The 13,540-nt window shown below is 37.2% G+C and overlaps 2 protein-coding genes across 3 annotated transcripts; both read right to left on the bottom strand.

Moving 5' to 3' along the window:
- Window positions 1-293: 293 nt before the first annotated feature.
- On the bottom strand, window positions 294-1,654 carry LOC137714636 (BRI1 kinase inhibitor 1-like). The gene has a single exon (XM_068453800.2). The coding sequence runs from the start codon at window positions 1,443-1,445 to the stop codon at window positions 474-476; it is 972 nt and encodes a 323-aa protein (XP_068309901.1). The 5' UTR covers window positions 1,446-1,654; the 3' UTR covers window positions 294-473.
- A 5,114-nt stretch (window positions 1,655-6,768) lies between these two features.
- On the bottom strand, window positions 6,769-11,687 carry LOC137740361 (putative protein phosphatase 2C 12). 2 transcript variants are annotated; one of them, XM_068480235.2, is made up of 10 exons: window positions 11,431-11,687; window positions 10,821-11,148; window positions 10,135-10,306; window positions 9,282-9,435; window positions 9,138-9,201; window positions 8,818-8,925; window positions 8,425-8,550; window positions 8,009-8,247; window positions 7,593-7,795; window positions 6,769-7,477 (listed from the first exon to the last, which is right to left on the bottom strand). In XM_068480235.2, exons 2-10 carry the CDS (start codon window positions 11,019-11,021, stop codon window positions 7,452-7,454), a joined length of 1,293 nt encoding a protein of 430 aa, XP_068336336.1. In that variant the 5' UTR covers window positions 11,022-11,148; window positions 11,431-11,687; the 3' UTR covers window positions 6,769-7,451. The 2 variants fall into 2 exon arrangements, with proteins under 2 accessions (XP_068336336.1, XP_088541949.1); XM_088685823.1 differs by having other exon boundaries at window positions 10,135-10,221; window positions 11,431-11,621.
- Window positions 11,688-13,540: the final 1,853 nt, after the last annotated feature.

Genomic DNA, 13,540 nt, shown 5'->3' with positions numbered 1-13,540 from the left:
CCGCAGTTAACTATGTACGTTACATGAAAAAATCAGTTGGTCACAAGAAACTTCCTAGAGATAAATACTAAAGAGGGAAATGATTTTTAAACTCCCTTTTTCTCTCTCTATATTTATTTTTTTTTAACCTTTAGATTGAATTAAATAATAATTAAAAAAAAAAAAAGAATCAAGAGACAAAAATAAGGGCTTCAAAATCAGTGTGCCCTGAAAAACGAGTCTAGCTACTTGTGTAACAATAAAAAAAAATGCATCTACTCTCATGAATTGGCCATGTTTGGATCCTGAACCCATTTGAATGCAGATGGAGTAATCTACTGAACAAAATTGTTTAACTCATTTAATACATACACCATCATCATATATGCTATTATATATATGAAAATCCCCTATATATGCAAATAACAAATAAAATACGAATATAAAATTTCCCCTGATTTTTACCTTCCTAGGCTCTAGCTATCTAATTTTCTTCAACATTTGGGCTTCTCTTCTGTGGCATTGGAGTTCTTGCAGTGAGCAATTGCAGCTTGAATTGCAGCCTGCAACTCTTCCATGGTGCTGTCACTTGTAGAACAAGGAACTTTAGTGGCAGCAGTTGCAACAAGATGCCCGCTATTCGTTGGAGACGTCCTTATCGATGCCGGAGCCGAAAACTCCCCCCTCCCACCTTTCAACTCATGCTTGGTTAACATACTCAAATTCCCTGAAAACGAATAGGGTTGCCGTCGTAACTGCCCCTTCTCTCTCCTCCCTCTAAACAACAACAGCGGCCTCACCATTCTCACGTACCTCTTCAGCATTTGACTAATATCAAACTTCACCTTCCTCTTGTTCTTCATCTCCTTGTTCTCCTCCTTTTCATCATTTTCACAATTTTTTCGCCATCTGGGAAGCCCGAAAATTGAAAAGGACTTGGACTTTGTTCCTCCCCTGGTCTCGTGTTTGCTTCCCTGACGTGGGATTCTCTTGTCAATGCTGCTGCAGCTGTTGTTCTTGTTGTTTAGGATGTTTCGGTTTCGAATGCAGTTTTCGGCATAGGTGGTAGCGGTTTCCCTGGCTGGTTTTTGATCTTCTAGCGGCTCTTTGATGGGGAGGGTGAAGCTGTCGAGGGAGTTGGTGGAGGAGCGAGGAGAGACGGGCAGGTGAGAGAGAAACTGGAGAGGAAGGAGGTGGCCGTGGAAGAATATTTCGTCTGCGGGGGACAAATCAATGGCGAAAGAAGGTGGGGTGGTGGTTTTGGATTTGGATTGGTGATTAGGGTTTGATGTGGAAGAAGAAGTGTGGAGCGAGAGAGTGAAGGAGAATTCATGGGAGGGGGAGGAGGAAGATGAAGGTGGTGAGGCAGGGGCAGTTTTTGGCAACGGTTTTAACCTTTCTTCTTCATGCCTGCTGAAGGTGTCCAGAGCCATTTCTCTGGTTTTTTCCAGCTGATGCGTGGCCATAACTCAAATGATTTTGTTGAAAATTTGAAAAAAGGATCAAAACCCCAATTTCTGATTTTTTTTTTTTCTCTAAAAGATTTTGGTTCTTTGAATAGTACCAAACCTTTCGGGGGAGAGATAAGAAGATCAGGAAGCAGTGGAGAGAGAGGAGACGGGAGAGAGAAATAGTTGGGCTTCCATTGTCTTTTATGCAGAATAATCCATATTTCCATGCATTATTAATTCTTTTTTATGAATAATGGCTTTATAGATGGAAATACGGATTTGGATCCTCTCCGGAGCCCAAGGAGAGGATCCTCCTGATCAACACATGTGGACCGTTAGATTTTCATCCAACTGCTATAATTATTATAACTTTAAAGGGACCCCCTATTTGTATCTGTTGAATAAAAATCTAACGGCTCACATATGTTGGTCAGGAGGATCCTCTCCTTAGGCTCCGGAGAGGATCCAAATCCGGAAAATACTTCACTAAGAATTTCTATAATCCTGTCACAGTCTAACATCTGTGTATAAATTTTTCGTTTAATATTATTATTAAACAGTGATTCGTTGAAACGAGCAACGATTCCTTTCTGAGAAGTAACCAAGCATTTTTCATTATACATAGTAGAATGGGATGAGATGATAAATTTAGCTGTATTTCTATAGGTTGGTGGGTCCTTGTCGAAATCTAACAGCTACTGAGAAGGATTTGCGAACTTAGGGTCAGAAACATCCAAACTTGCTCTAAAAAGGGAGAGGAGAATGGCGAGGCAACACTTTGTTTCGGGTTTAAGTCTTTGTATTTAACTGTTTTGCCACTGAGGACTGGTCCTCCCTCGTCCTCTCATGTTTTCTCTCTCACGTACACCGTACACGGTAAAAATGCAAAACCCTAGCTGGCTAGGGTTTATTACTGCCCCGTATTATCAAGAGAATCTTCAAGTTTTATAAACCAAAGGCACTTATTTGCTCCTGCCTTTCGCTTTTACTATATGCGCCACTACAACAACGTTGGGGAAGGTGTTTGTACTGTTTCAGATTTCTAGTATATCTATAATCTATGTATGTTGTGTGTGATGTCAGATGGCACTCGTGGGAGTTGAAGGCCTTTTGATCGAGAAGATAAGATTTCAAACCAAGCAAAACACCGGATACACGTATGGCATGATTATTTATTTATTTATTTTAGAAATGAGATTGGGAAGTCATGAATTAAAGATAATTTGGATTACATGCTGTAACATGAACTTAACTCATCATTTGTCGACTTCATATACAAAATAAGTAAGGAAAGTTATAAATCAGAATAACCCTAATGTTAAATTTTAAATAACTAACTCGTTTAAGAATACAATTCTGGAATTTTAGTATTTATTAGACTATGCAGGTATTTACATTAGAACAATATCGGAGTGTGAAGGGACAAGGAGTCACAATGTATGACTCCACTAGCAAGCTTCAATTAAACGCAAAAAATATTTGAGGGGCACATCATAAATTCTCCACGGACGCTTTCCTTTTTTACCCTCTCTGAAGTTTTCTAAGACGTTCTTTGGAATGAACTTGAGGACGAGGCAAAATGTAACCTAATGCAACCTCGCTTGTAATGTACAACTCTAGAATCTTGGTATAAACATGTTAGTACAAGGCAATACATTGGAATCCTAAAGCATCACTGTTCCACCATGCATGAAGGAAAGCTATTGTGCGTTCGCCTGCCACTAATCTTCGACTGAAGGGATGACTTAATGTGTTTACTAACATTTGCGTATTAAAATTAGATCAATGTGCAAATTTAGTTTCTCAATTATTACCTAAGTGAAAGTTAGGTCCTTAAACATTTTATTTTTATTTTTAAAAATCAGTTCTTAAACTAATTAAAATCTGACAATTACATCCCTAGTATTAGATCTGAAATTATTCTATACAATTTTCCGTTAAATTAAGTCGCATAATTTGCAGTTAAAAATGCAGAAACTTATTTTGATTTTTTACTTCTCATGTATGAAGTTAAAAATGATGTGGCAATAACTCTCACATTATAATTTGTAATCTATACTTGAAAATTCAAGACTTAAATTGATTAGGGGAAAAAGGTTAATCCAATTCTCTTTCTCTCTTATTTTCTTTCGTATTCCTCACTTTCTTGGTCCACAATTTTCTCTTTTCAAATAAGTAAATTTGTTACAACTTTCTCCTTGTGCAATATATTCCTTTGTATAATTAAAATAAAAAAATAAATAAAAAACTAAGAACACCTCTCATTTTCTATTGAGTAACGTGAAGCTTGGATTAAAGTTTCAAACCATCTTCTCGACGATTGTGATTCTCAAATCTTAAACCTCACGGGCTCATATCTTGATCATCTAATATGTCAAAGTTGTCTACTTCCAGTTGACACTGAGATATCTTCATATCCTAATCTCTGTAAAACGATCCCATTGTCTAACGCAAGTTGCGTAGGGAGACAGAACACAACCGTGGTCCGTGGTCTTTGTATATAATATATACATCTGTGTAAACTGCCTAAAATAATTAAATGCAAATGATTGATGATTCAACGTCGGAGAGAGAAGGGCCCATATCATGATATTTTGTCATAAGATTAACCATGAAGACCAAGATTGGATTCATATGGTTCACCCATCAAACAGTTTTGAAACATTTGATGCATGACATCGGAGGAGGTCCTGGGGAAGAAAAATTATTGTGTGCAGTCACCTTACCACAACAAAAGATCACGTGAAGGGTGGAGAAAATTTTTTGCAGTCATTGCTCGATCACGTGAGAAGAGATAAAAGTTTAATTGCATACAACTAGTTGCATATTTGAGTCCAATTTTGTTTTATCAAAATGAAGATTATATAAGATGTTTGTGTACAAGAATTGTTTTGGGAGTAAGGTTTTCCACATGAACGTGTGAGAAGCCAATTAGAACGGTCTTAATTTCTTTATCACTAATTGTATAAACAACGACTTTTTTTCTCTTGTCACGTGTCAAATGATGAGACAAACTCATGTTGTAAAGTTACATAACGAAAGAAATAAATACATGATTGTTTAAAATCTCACATTGTGTGTTATTTTATTGGTTGTATACAACCAGTCTCTCATGACATGTCATACAATGAATAGATTCACGTGACTCATCAATAATGCACATTATGAATCACGTGACTGTATATGATCAAATGCACACAGTGTGAATGATAGTTGATTAGTCGTATACAACAAGAACTTCTTTGTAAGAAGGTTTTATTTTTCTACAAAATAAAAAGTAATTTACGCAAACCGCTTTAGATTAAATCAATCTCAACCAATACAAATAACAAATAAATGTGTGTAAAAAGAGACAAAAAGTATGTCCTTTATCATATGATGATGTGAGCAACCCTAATACATGAGAGGGGTGATGAATATACAACTAAATAATGGGGTGGCAAATTTTGCAGGTGAAAAACAAAATTGTAAAGTTAGGTGTGTGAGTGATGGTAGACCCAAACACACGAGCACGCAGTGGTCCATGAGGCATCATCCATAGTAGAGGAATTTTGTTCGTATGGTTAAGCTCAACATCTCAATCATGTACCAATTATTGTGGATGTGGTCGACTAACTCAACCCATCTTGGCCACTTCTTACACCATTCAAATTCTCATATTCTAATTTCTCATTTCTCTAAAGGATAAGATTATACTTACTTAAAAGGTGGAATTTTCCCCCGAGAATACAAGCAACATGGTTTATTATTTCACGTTTTATAGTAAGTGTGAACGATGTAGTTCACATATATGTCCTGATTTTAGTATACTATTAAAAGACAAATATATGACATGTTTATTTAACAGAAATGGAATAAGAAAGCAATGAGAGAACTTAGAAATAGGAAAAGTATGGAAAGAAAATCAGTGCTAGTTGATCTGATTTTGATTCCCTTCGTGTTAGTAAACATAAGGGAAAGTTTGGAACTGAATTGGTTTTCATTCCTCTATTTTAGTAAAATTAGGGAACTAAAAAATAGAAATGATTTTAATTCTCATTCCTTATAAATAAACATGTCTGCCTATTACAATTTGAGTTGAATAATAACGTTATCCGATGATGTTACATGTACATTGCAAAAATAGACCAGTTGAGAGAGAGAGGAAGAAGAAAACATGGCATAAAACAAAGATTTCGCACTCACTCCATAGGGGATATCTTAATAGAGAGTCTGTAAAGTTTGCCCTTCTTCCTTTTTGCTTTAGCCAGTAGCCACTCATATTCTTATTCTTTCTACTTTTTTCAGAGGATTACCAGGTCAAAGGAAACCCTAAAGCCATCGAGAAGCAAAAAAGGTGACAACTACCAAACAAACGCCAGCGTGTGAGGTTTTGTACATTAGGGCGCAAATTAAACGGTGAGCTGGCAGACCCTACCAAATGGTCCGGTTTGGTTCGATTTTTCGAGCCAAACCAAACCCGCAAAAGCAGGTTCAATCTCAGAAGTTTCAAGGATCGTTAGCACAACAACAGTCAAATAAAGTCAACCAATTCTATTGTGCCGACGAGCTTCCATTTCTTACCTCAAGATGGAGAAATTTTTAACTGTGACGAGAACACAAGTGGTATACCACGTGTTTTAATAGGAGTGGTGGGAAAATTTTTTGTTTAAGTTACTAACTTTTTAACACACATATCCCACCATTTGTATAATGACATATCATGTACCATTTCGTGTACCCGTCACACTGAAAAATCTCTCCCTCTAGTTGTCACAAAAAGGTCCCTTGTGTGGAACATGTAATGTTTTTTCTTTAAAGAAAATTAACGAAAATGGTACCAACCATTTATTTCAAAGAGTTTAATACCCTAACGTATCCAAAATAGGGCTGGACTATAGTTCTATCTCACACACAACAAGGATACATCTTAGTGAGGTGCAACCAGTTGCGTCACATTTTACGTAAAGAAAGAATTACTAATACGGGGATTTACAACCAGTTATATATTAGAATCTCTACTGACAGTTAGTTGTGCATTTAAACAAAAAATAAAAGTAAAAAATTCATCCTCGCATAACATATATTAACAAATCAAAACAAGACATGAAAATCGAAACTCCAATCAACAAACTAGCAAAGCTCACATGTAACGTGGCTCCTTTAAACCAACATGCCAAATGGTCCCTGCTACTTGCTGCCAGCCTTAACCTCAAAATAACACGAAAGAGAGGGATTGAGACCCTCGGTACGAAAAACTTGTAAAGCGGATTAATGACAAGCACAGCCGCGCTCAAGGTCACTACACTACCAAATGACGACGACGACTCCAAACAACCGAACTTGACAGCAAACGAAATTGATGAACAAAATAATTCAGTAGATTCAAGTGCACATTGCGAATCCATGAAAAAAAAACCTATCAAATGATTCCCTTTTTGGTTCATTTATAAATTACAATTACAGCAACCCTTTTGACCATTTGAAGAACAATGGCTGGAAACCAGGGAATTTACAAAGAGGGAAAGGAGAGACATCAGTAGAAAAGAATGAAAAGACATCTTTCGTAAGGCAAGGAAAAATAAAAATTCATCGTCAATTTTCCCCCTACTGTGTAAGGAATCTGTCTGAGGTCTCATCAAGTTCACCTATATAATAATATTACACCGAAGAGTGTTTTGATTCAAAGTTAGCTCTGTAAAATAGAAGGGTATGGATCCAGAGAGAAAGTACCTCCGATGCATATTTATGCTTGCCCTTCCAGCTTTAGCACGGCTGTTTACGTGGCTCTGAAGTCAAAAAAAGGGATCTTAAAGAAAGCATGCAGCTCTATCTGGGATCTTCCGACTTGAAACATGAGAACATGAGATAGATTCAGATAGGGTTTCTAAGTTGAGTGCCAAAACGGATCTTGTTCTTGTAAATCCCCGTGAGATATTGAAGGGAAATAGCATCAATAGATGCACCACCTTCCCATTCATCAACAACCTCAAAGTAATTTTGTTAGTGCTCTCGAATGAAAATAATGCTGAGGAAGGTTGGCTAATCACTATCGCTATCATGTCTTCCTGAAAGAAACAAACCGAAATAAATTAGAGGATGTGCCATAAATTTGAAAAACAACAAAAATAAATGAATAAAATATAATAAAAATTGAAAGAGACGGGGGAAAGTTTGTCATACTTCCTGATGGTCTTTTCCCCTCCATAGCCTCTTTTTTCCCTTGGCAACTCGAGCAGAGGAAGGGCCCATCCCAAGGTCGCAATTTTCCTGGGTTCGATGATCCAGTGTGTATCGAAATACCCTCTCCTGGTTTAATTTCTACTTGACAAACTGCACACATAAACAATTTGAACATGTTGCAGAGCGGGTATTTTGTATCTAACCTGCATTCCACACAATAATCCTATCAGAAGCCAGAATATCGACATAAACCCCCACCAGACAAAGTCATACTGAAATGAAACAACTCCACGATAGAAAGTTCAAGTGTTAACAAAACTTCCAAACAAAAATACAACACTTCACATGACGCCTGACGCGAAGATCAAAATAAAGTTTAGTCTACACTCTTATGAAGATGTTTCTTAAGCACAAACCTTTCGGAAAGCGAAGCAGAACCTTCCTCAAATAACTCCTCCACCTCGTCTGGCTCAATATATTCTTTTTCAACACTAGAAGATGATTCAGAGGATTTTTTCTTAAACATGGATTTAAACAACACTCCTTTTCCCTGCCTCTTTGGTTGGGGTAATGAAACTTGTGGCTTCTCTTGTGGTAAAATATCGATCACAATGCAGGTTGTATCATCCCGAAGTCCCTTATGCCCTACAGCATCCTGGAAATAGAACAAAAAGTTTAAAACATAGTATTGAAGTAAGAAAGCAAGATTCCTCCCAGCCAGCACAATAGTTCTGGCAAAGCATCTAAAGCATGGGTCAAGGCGCCAAAGCTATGGAATATATAAAAAATCTACCATTATACAGAAAACTGAGACATATAGCTGCTATCATACCTTTACAATTTGTGCAGCTGCAGCGTCCGGTGGCATCCCACGGCAACAATCAAGAGCTTCTTCTGCAGACAAAGCATCCCAGACACCATCACTTGATATGATAAGTCTGCCACCTGCGGTTGACAACTACGGGGAAAAAGTACAACATTTTGTGTAAGACAATCATATCAAATGAAGCCCGAAAGAATACTGTAGTTTCAACAATGAAAAGTAACAGGTGATTATTTCAACCAATCATAATAATATAAGGGCAATTATTTCAAAGGTTCAAAGTAATACAATAGTTGCTTCTATGAATGTCTGCGGAATCTTTTGGCATCACAATATAAGAGGGAATCATGCACATGGAAATCAAAACAAGGGCACTAAAATATAACAAGACTAGAAACAAACCTTGATTTGCTTTACATAAGGAACAGGAACAATGAACTCCCCCACGTCCATATCACCAATGGATCGTGACAGACACAAGCCACCAGGCCAACACCTCAAAGGACCGATCTTCAAGGAAAAAAAAAATATCCAAATTAGTTTGTCTGTGCATTTTCAAGATTAATCTTATCAACATCAGGGTCCTACATATATTCAACCTATCCTTAGGCGCACGTGTCTCATCCACCAGGAATTAATATGCCTTTCTTAAGATCTTAATTTGTGTTTGTACAGAAAACTTCGTGAACAATACACTTAAGTAAGGCATGAATAAAAGTTACCTCTGCCCCCCCACCAGTATTAAGCCGACCAACCTCGCCCCCACTTGAGGTGATACGCTGTCTCCTATTAAAATTTAGTTGGAGGGTTAATAAAGGTTACAGATAGTTAAGTGAGTCATAAAATATATTATACAGAGAACTTACTCCTCTTCATTGATTTCAAGCCTATGATCTGCTGATAAATAGTAAACTCCACCTTCAGCAGGTTCAACTATGCAACGAGAATCGCCGACAGATGCAACAGATATGACCCATCCTTCAATAATCACAAACGTGACAGTTGTTCCTGACGTTTGAGCTGAAAGATGGCAATAAAATGCATGAAATCATGCACACAACAAAACAAGAAATTAACTATTATACTAAAACTCATAAAAATTACAAAATCAAATGTACAACTGGTAACCCTCAAATACAACAATTAACTTATTCGTTGATATCCTTAAGCATGCATGCTCTCCAAAATGGACGAAAACATTTTGATAACACATAAACAAGAAGAAAAATTTATACACACATTTTTTAAGGATCTCATGTACATTGCATGTGCATGTTTTGGGAGTTTAAGTTAGGGTAAGTTAAGCTAAGAAAGTGAAAAATATACATGGGGATTGAGTGGCTCTATAACTGGAAAAAAGTAGCAATAGGCATACAGTTAACTTATAATCTTATATAAACCAAAGTATGATTAACATGCAGTATAAGTTGGATATATGAGCAATTTCATAAACGGTGTGGATTTGAGATGCTTTCTCTAACAAGGGATAATATTATGCATCTCCCCTTATGACCAAGGCACCGCCGAACCAGCTACTTATTAACTCTAGTTTCCATAGCATGCACAGGTTACAAAGGTAATCCAGTTTCAAACTATACAAAAATACCCACATATCAATATTTATGATAGGAATTTTACTGAAGGAAATACCATTCAGTGTTGGTCGATATTAAGGTAGAGCAAGAGCTAAAATTAAAAACAGATTAAAATCATCCATACCTCTCTCTTGGAATTCTTTGTCTGTTTTGACAAAGCCTGCTACAAAAGCCCTTGGCAATGCTGCTACCCATTCATCTCTGTTTAGATCTGAAGGGATAGCAGCCAAAACATTAGTTAGAAGATTCTCCTTGGAGTAAATAGCGGCTGCTGACCCATTATGCCCATCAAATAGCTGCAAGAAATAGTCCAGTAAGAATATATCCAGGCTTCTTCAATAATGGGTTTTCCAGTCTTGATAAAATTTGAAAAATAAATAAAACCGAGTTCCCTAGATTAGGTAGGAGCAAAAAGGACTAACAATGTTTATAATCTACATAATCCTTAAAATGGCTTAAAAGAACTTGATTGTTTATCAAACATGGGCACAAGTTTGAAATTCCCAGCACAACCACCAAATCGCACATGGCTAGTCAAACCATCACAGCAATCAACTACATACTCAGATACATCTAGTTTATGTAAATATTATGCATCGTAAACACCAAAAGATCACATATCAAAACACAAAGAAGGAAGTCATGAACAACCACACACCTAAACTAGGTGATCAACATTTTTAAGCATACCATTTGGTCAAAAAGTTTACCAATTTGATGAACATCAAAGTTAGCTATTTCTACATTTTTGTCAATACAAATGGTAGACAATCGGAAAACAAAAGGAAACAAACAATGAAAGAATAATACCCCGAAAACTGAATACGTAGAAACTCCATCTCCCACAATTCTTTGACATTCCGTCTTTACCAACGTGAAATCCTCTCCTTTCTTGCTCTGACTCGCCTGACCGTGTATAATCTCCGGTCTCTCAATCTTCTCATTGGCCAATTCACGCTTGAGCAGCACCGAAAGCGGAACAGTTTGATGATTTTCGCTCTTAGTGGACATTGTTCCCCAAATTCAAACACCTCCACACACAGCTTCTCTCTCTCTCTCTCTCTCTCTCTCTCTCTCTCTCTCTCTCTCTCCCCTCCTCCTAACTCTATTCCTCCATCGCCGATTCTCAATCCAAATCCTGCAAAACAAAACAAAAACCAGCACATACGCGCGTCAATCAAACGCACTGTTTCGAGCATTCTCAAATCTAATCACAAATCTAAATCCTTTCCCAAAAAAAATGGTCAATATCAGCAGCTAAAACGTCAACAAATCACCGAGATCTTCAAACGAAAGGGCACTCACAAAAACGAATCGGACGATTTTCACCGTCTCAAAAGCTGTAAATTTTATGAACAAATGCAAAGAAACCGCAATGCGGATATGAACACGAATCCGAGAAAATGAGGAGAAAAATTACAGGAAGAGAAGGACCGATCAGCAAACAGCAATGACGATTACGCGCGAAGGAGACGAGAGCGAGGCGCGGCGGAAGCGACGACGGTGGCGGGTTGGTGTGATCGAGAAACGTGGATCCCGGCGCACTGCGGAAATTCCATTCTCTTTCGAGAGAGCGAATAATGAGATGGAAAAAGCACAAATGAAATGAACATGTTCTTCTCCTTTCCTTTCTTCTTTTAACAAAAACAAAATTAAATGAAATAAAATAAAGAAAAATAAAATTAGAGAGAAAATATTAATTAATAAATATTTACTGGCGCTGACGTGGCAGGAAATGGCGCTGTTTCTTAAATTCGGCGCTCCGAGCCGCGTCTCTGACGCGCCGTTTGACTTGTGTGCCGCGCTAGAGTCGAGCGAAAAGGATTTGCTTCGCGACTTCTTCGTGGATCTATCTGCCTCTCGCTCTATAGTTCTGTGTGGGCCCAGGGGGAGGGTGGGCTCCGGTGGGGCCCTTGCGTGTGAGGAATCTGAAGTCGACCAATTAAGACAAACTATGTGATTTGTTTTTTTTTGTATTTTTTTTTTCTTTTTAGCAAAGAAGACTCAAAAACTCGACAAGGACTCGGTCAAGAAAAGTAAACCCCTCACAAAACACTAATCACAATATCAAATTCTTACACAATGACCGTTTTAGCCGGTTACTATAATTAATGTTTTTTCATTTACTTGTTACTAGTTTTGGATTTAAGTGGTATTTGATTTGTTGAAGAAGTCATCTAAAAATGAAATCATCAATCATTATCTTGTCTTATGCCGATACTTGGTTTAGGAAGTAATGTGGTTCATTTTCCAGTATATTATACTTGCACGAGATTCATTAAATTTCCAATAATGGTAAAGTAGATAAGATATGCGTAAATGCTTATGTAAGTAGCTGAAAGCATTTCTTAACTAGACGAAAGACCATTAGATTATTCTTTCACGATGAGTTGATAATCATGTAACAAGTATCACATCTTAAAAATGTGTTTACCAACCACATAGATAATGCAAGGTGCTTGTAAACCTGATATCTAAGTTTAAATTTATGTCTTCATATCACTCAAAGAAAGAAAGAAAAAACTGTAAGTAGAATTATCACAAACTTCTTCTCAAGCCTCCAATCAAAACAGACGTCATCCTAAGAGAATACAAATTTCGAGTTAACGTGTCAAGCAAGTGCTGGAGGCTAGATGCAAAATCTAGCCACTCAAAACGATTATATACTTATCGATTTTTTTTGTTATAATGGGTCCCGCCCTCTCAGGACTAGCACTGAGGCTAGTTTGGCCTCACAGGACGGCTAGGTGTCAATTTGACTAGGCAAATTTTGTCTTCTTCTTTTTTTTTTTTTTTTTCACTTTTAAGCATCCACAAAGTTGAGACATAATGATAAACATTTTTTTGTTTCAGATTAATGTTAATGATTCATCATAACACAACGTTGATGTCACGTAGTTCAAAGATTGTGATCAAGTGTGGGACCCATGGGGCCTTAAGGGACCCCACAGGAACATTTATTTTTCGCTTGGAAAAAACCTAACCGCTTGTCCCGCCCTCCACCTGGAAGGTCCGGAATTCTCGGCGCCAGTTAACAACCAACTCCGCGTAAAGGCAAGTCAATTAATCAGGCACGCCAATACATAATATTATTTTTTACATTAATAATGAATAATGATCGGCTCAAAAGCTTGAGGAGCTTGGGATTCCAGTGGCTCATTCGGCTTCGTTCAGTGAATCCGGCTGTACACGATCACAGCTCCATCATTCACACATGTTGCGCGGACGCAGAGGCATGTTTGATTTATTTGCATTTGTTTTTTTTTGTTTGCAAGCTGGAAATGCCCAAAGCTTTTCGGCCTAGCAAATTAAATTAAATTAAATATGGTCTTTTGCTTGCCTGCCCATGTTGAAGAAATTGCAAAACAATTAAATGAAAATAACTTGGTTTTATGCCAAATAGTCTCGTTTTGAAGGAAAAACTCTGAATCCAAATCGTTATTGCATTTATCTACTGTTAAATTTTAGATGAGCAATTTTTCTTGTAATTTGATTATATAATGTTTTTACTGATATAATCAATCAAGAAG

Source organism: Pyrus communis, chromosome 15, assembly GCF_041283825.1.
Source record: "Pyrus communis isolate YQ-2024b chromosome 15, ASM4128382v1, whole genome shotgun sequence".
Lineage (NCBI taxonomy): Eukaryota > Viridiplantae > Streptophyta > Magnoliopsida > Rosales > Rosaceae > Pyrus > Pyrus communis.
The sequence above is the reverse complement of the archived record's forward strand: the minus strand, read 5'-3'. Positions and strand labels throughout refer to the sequence as shown.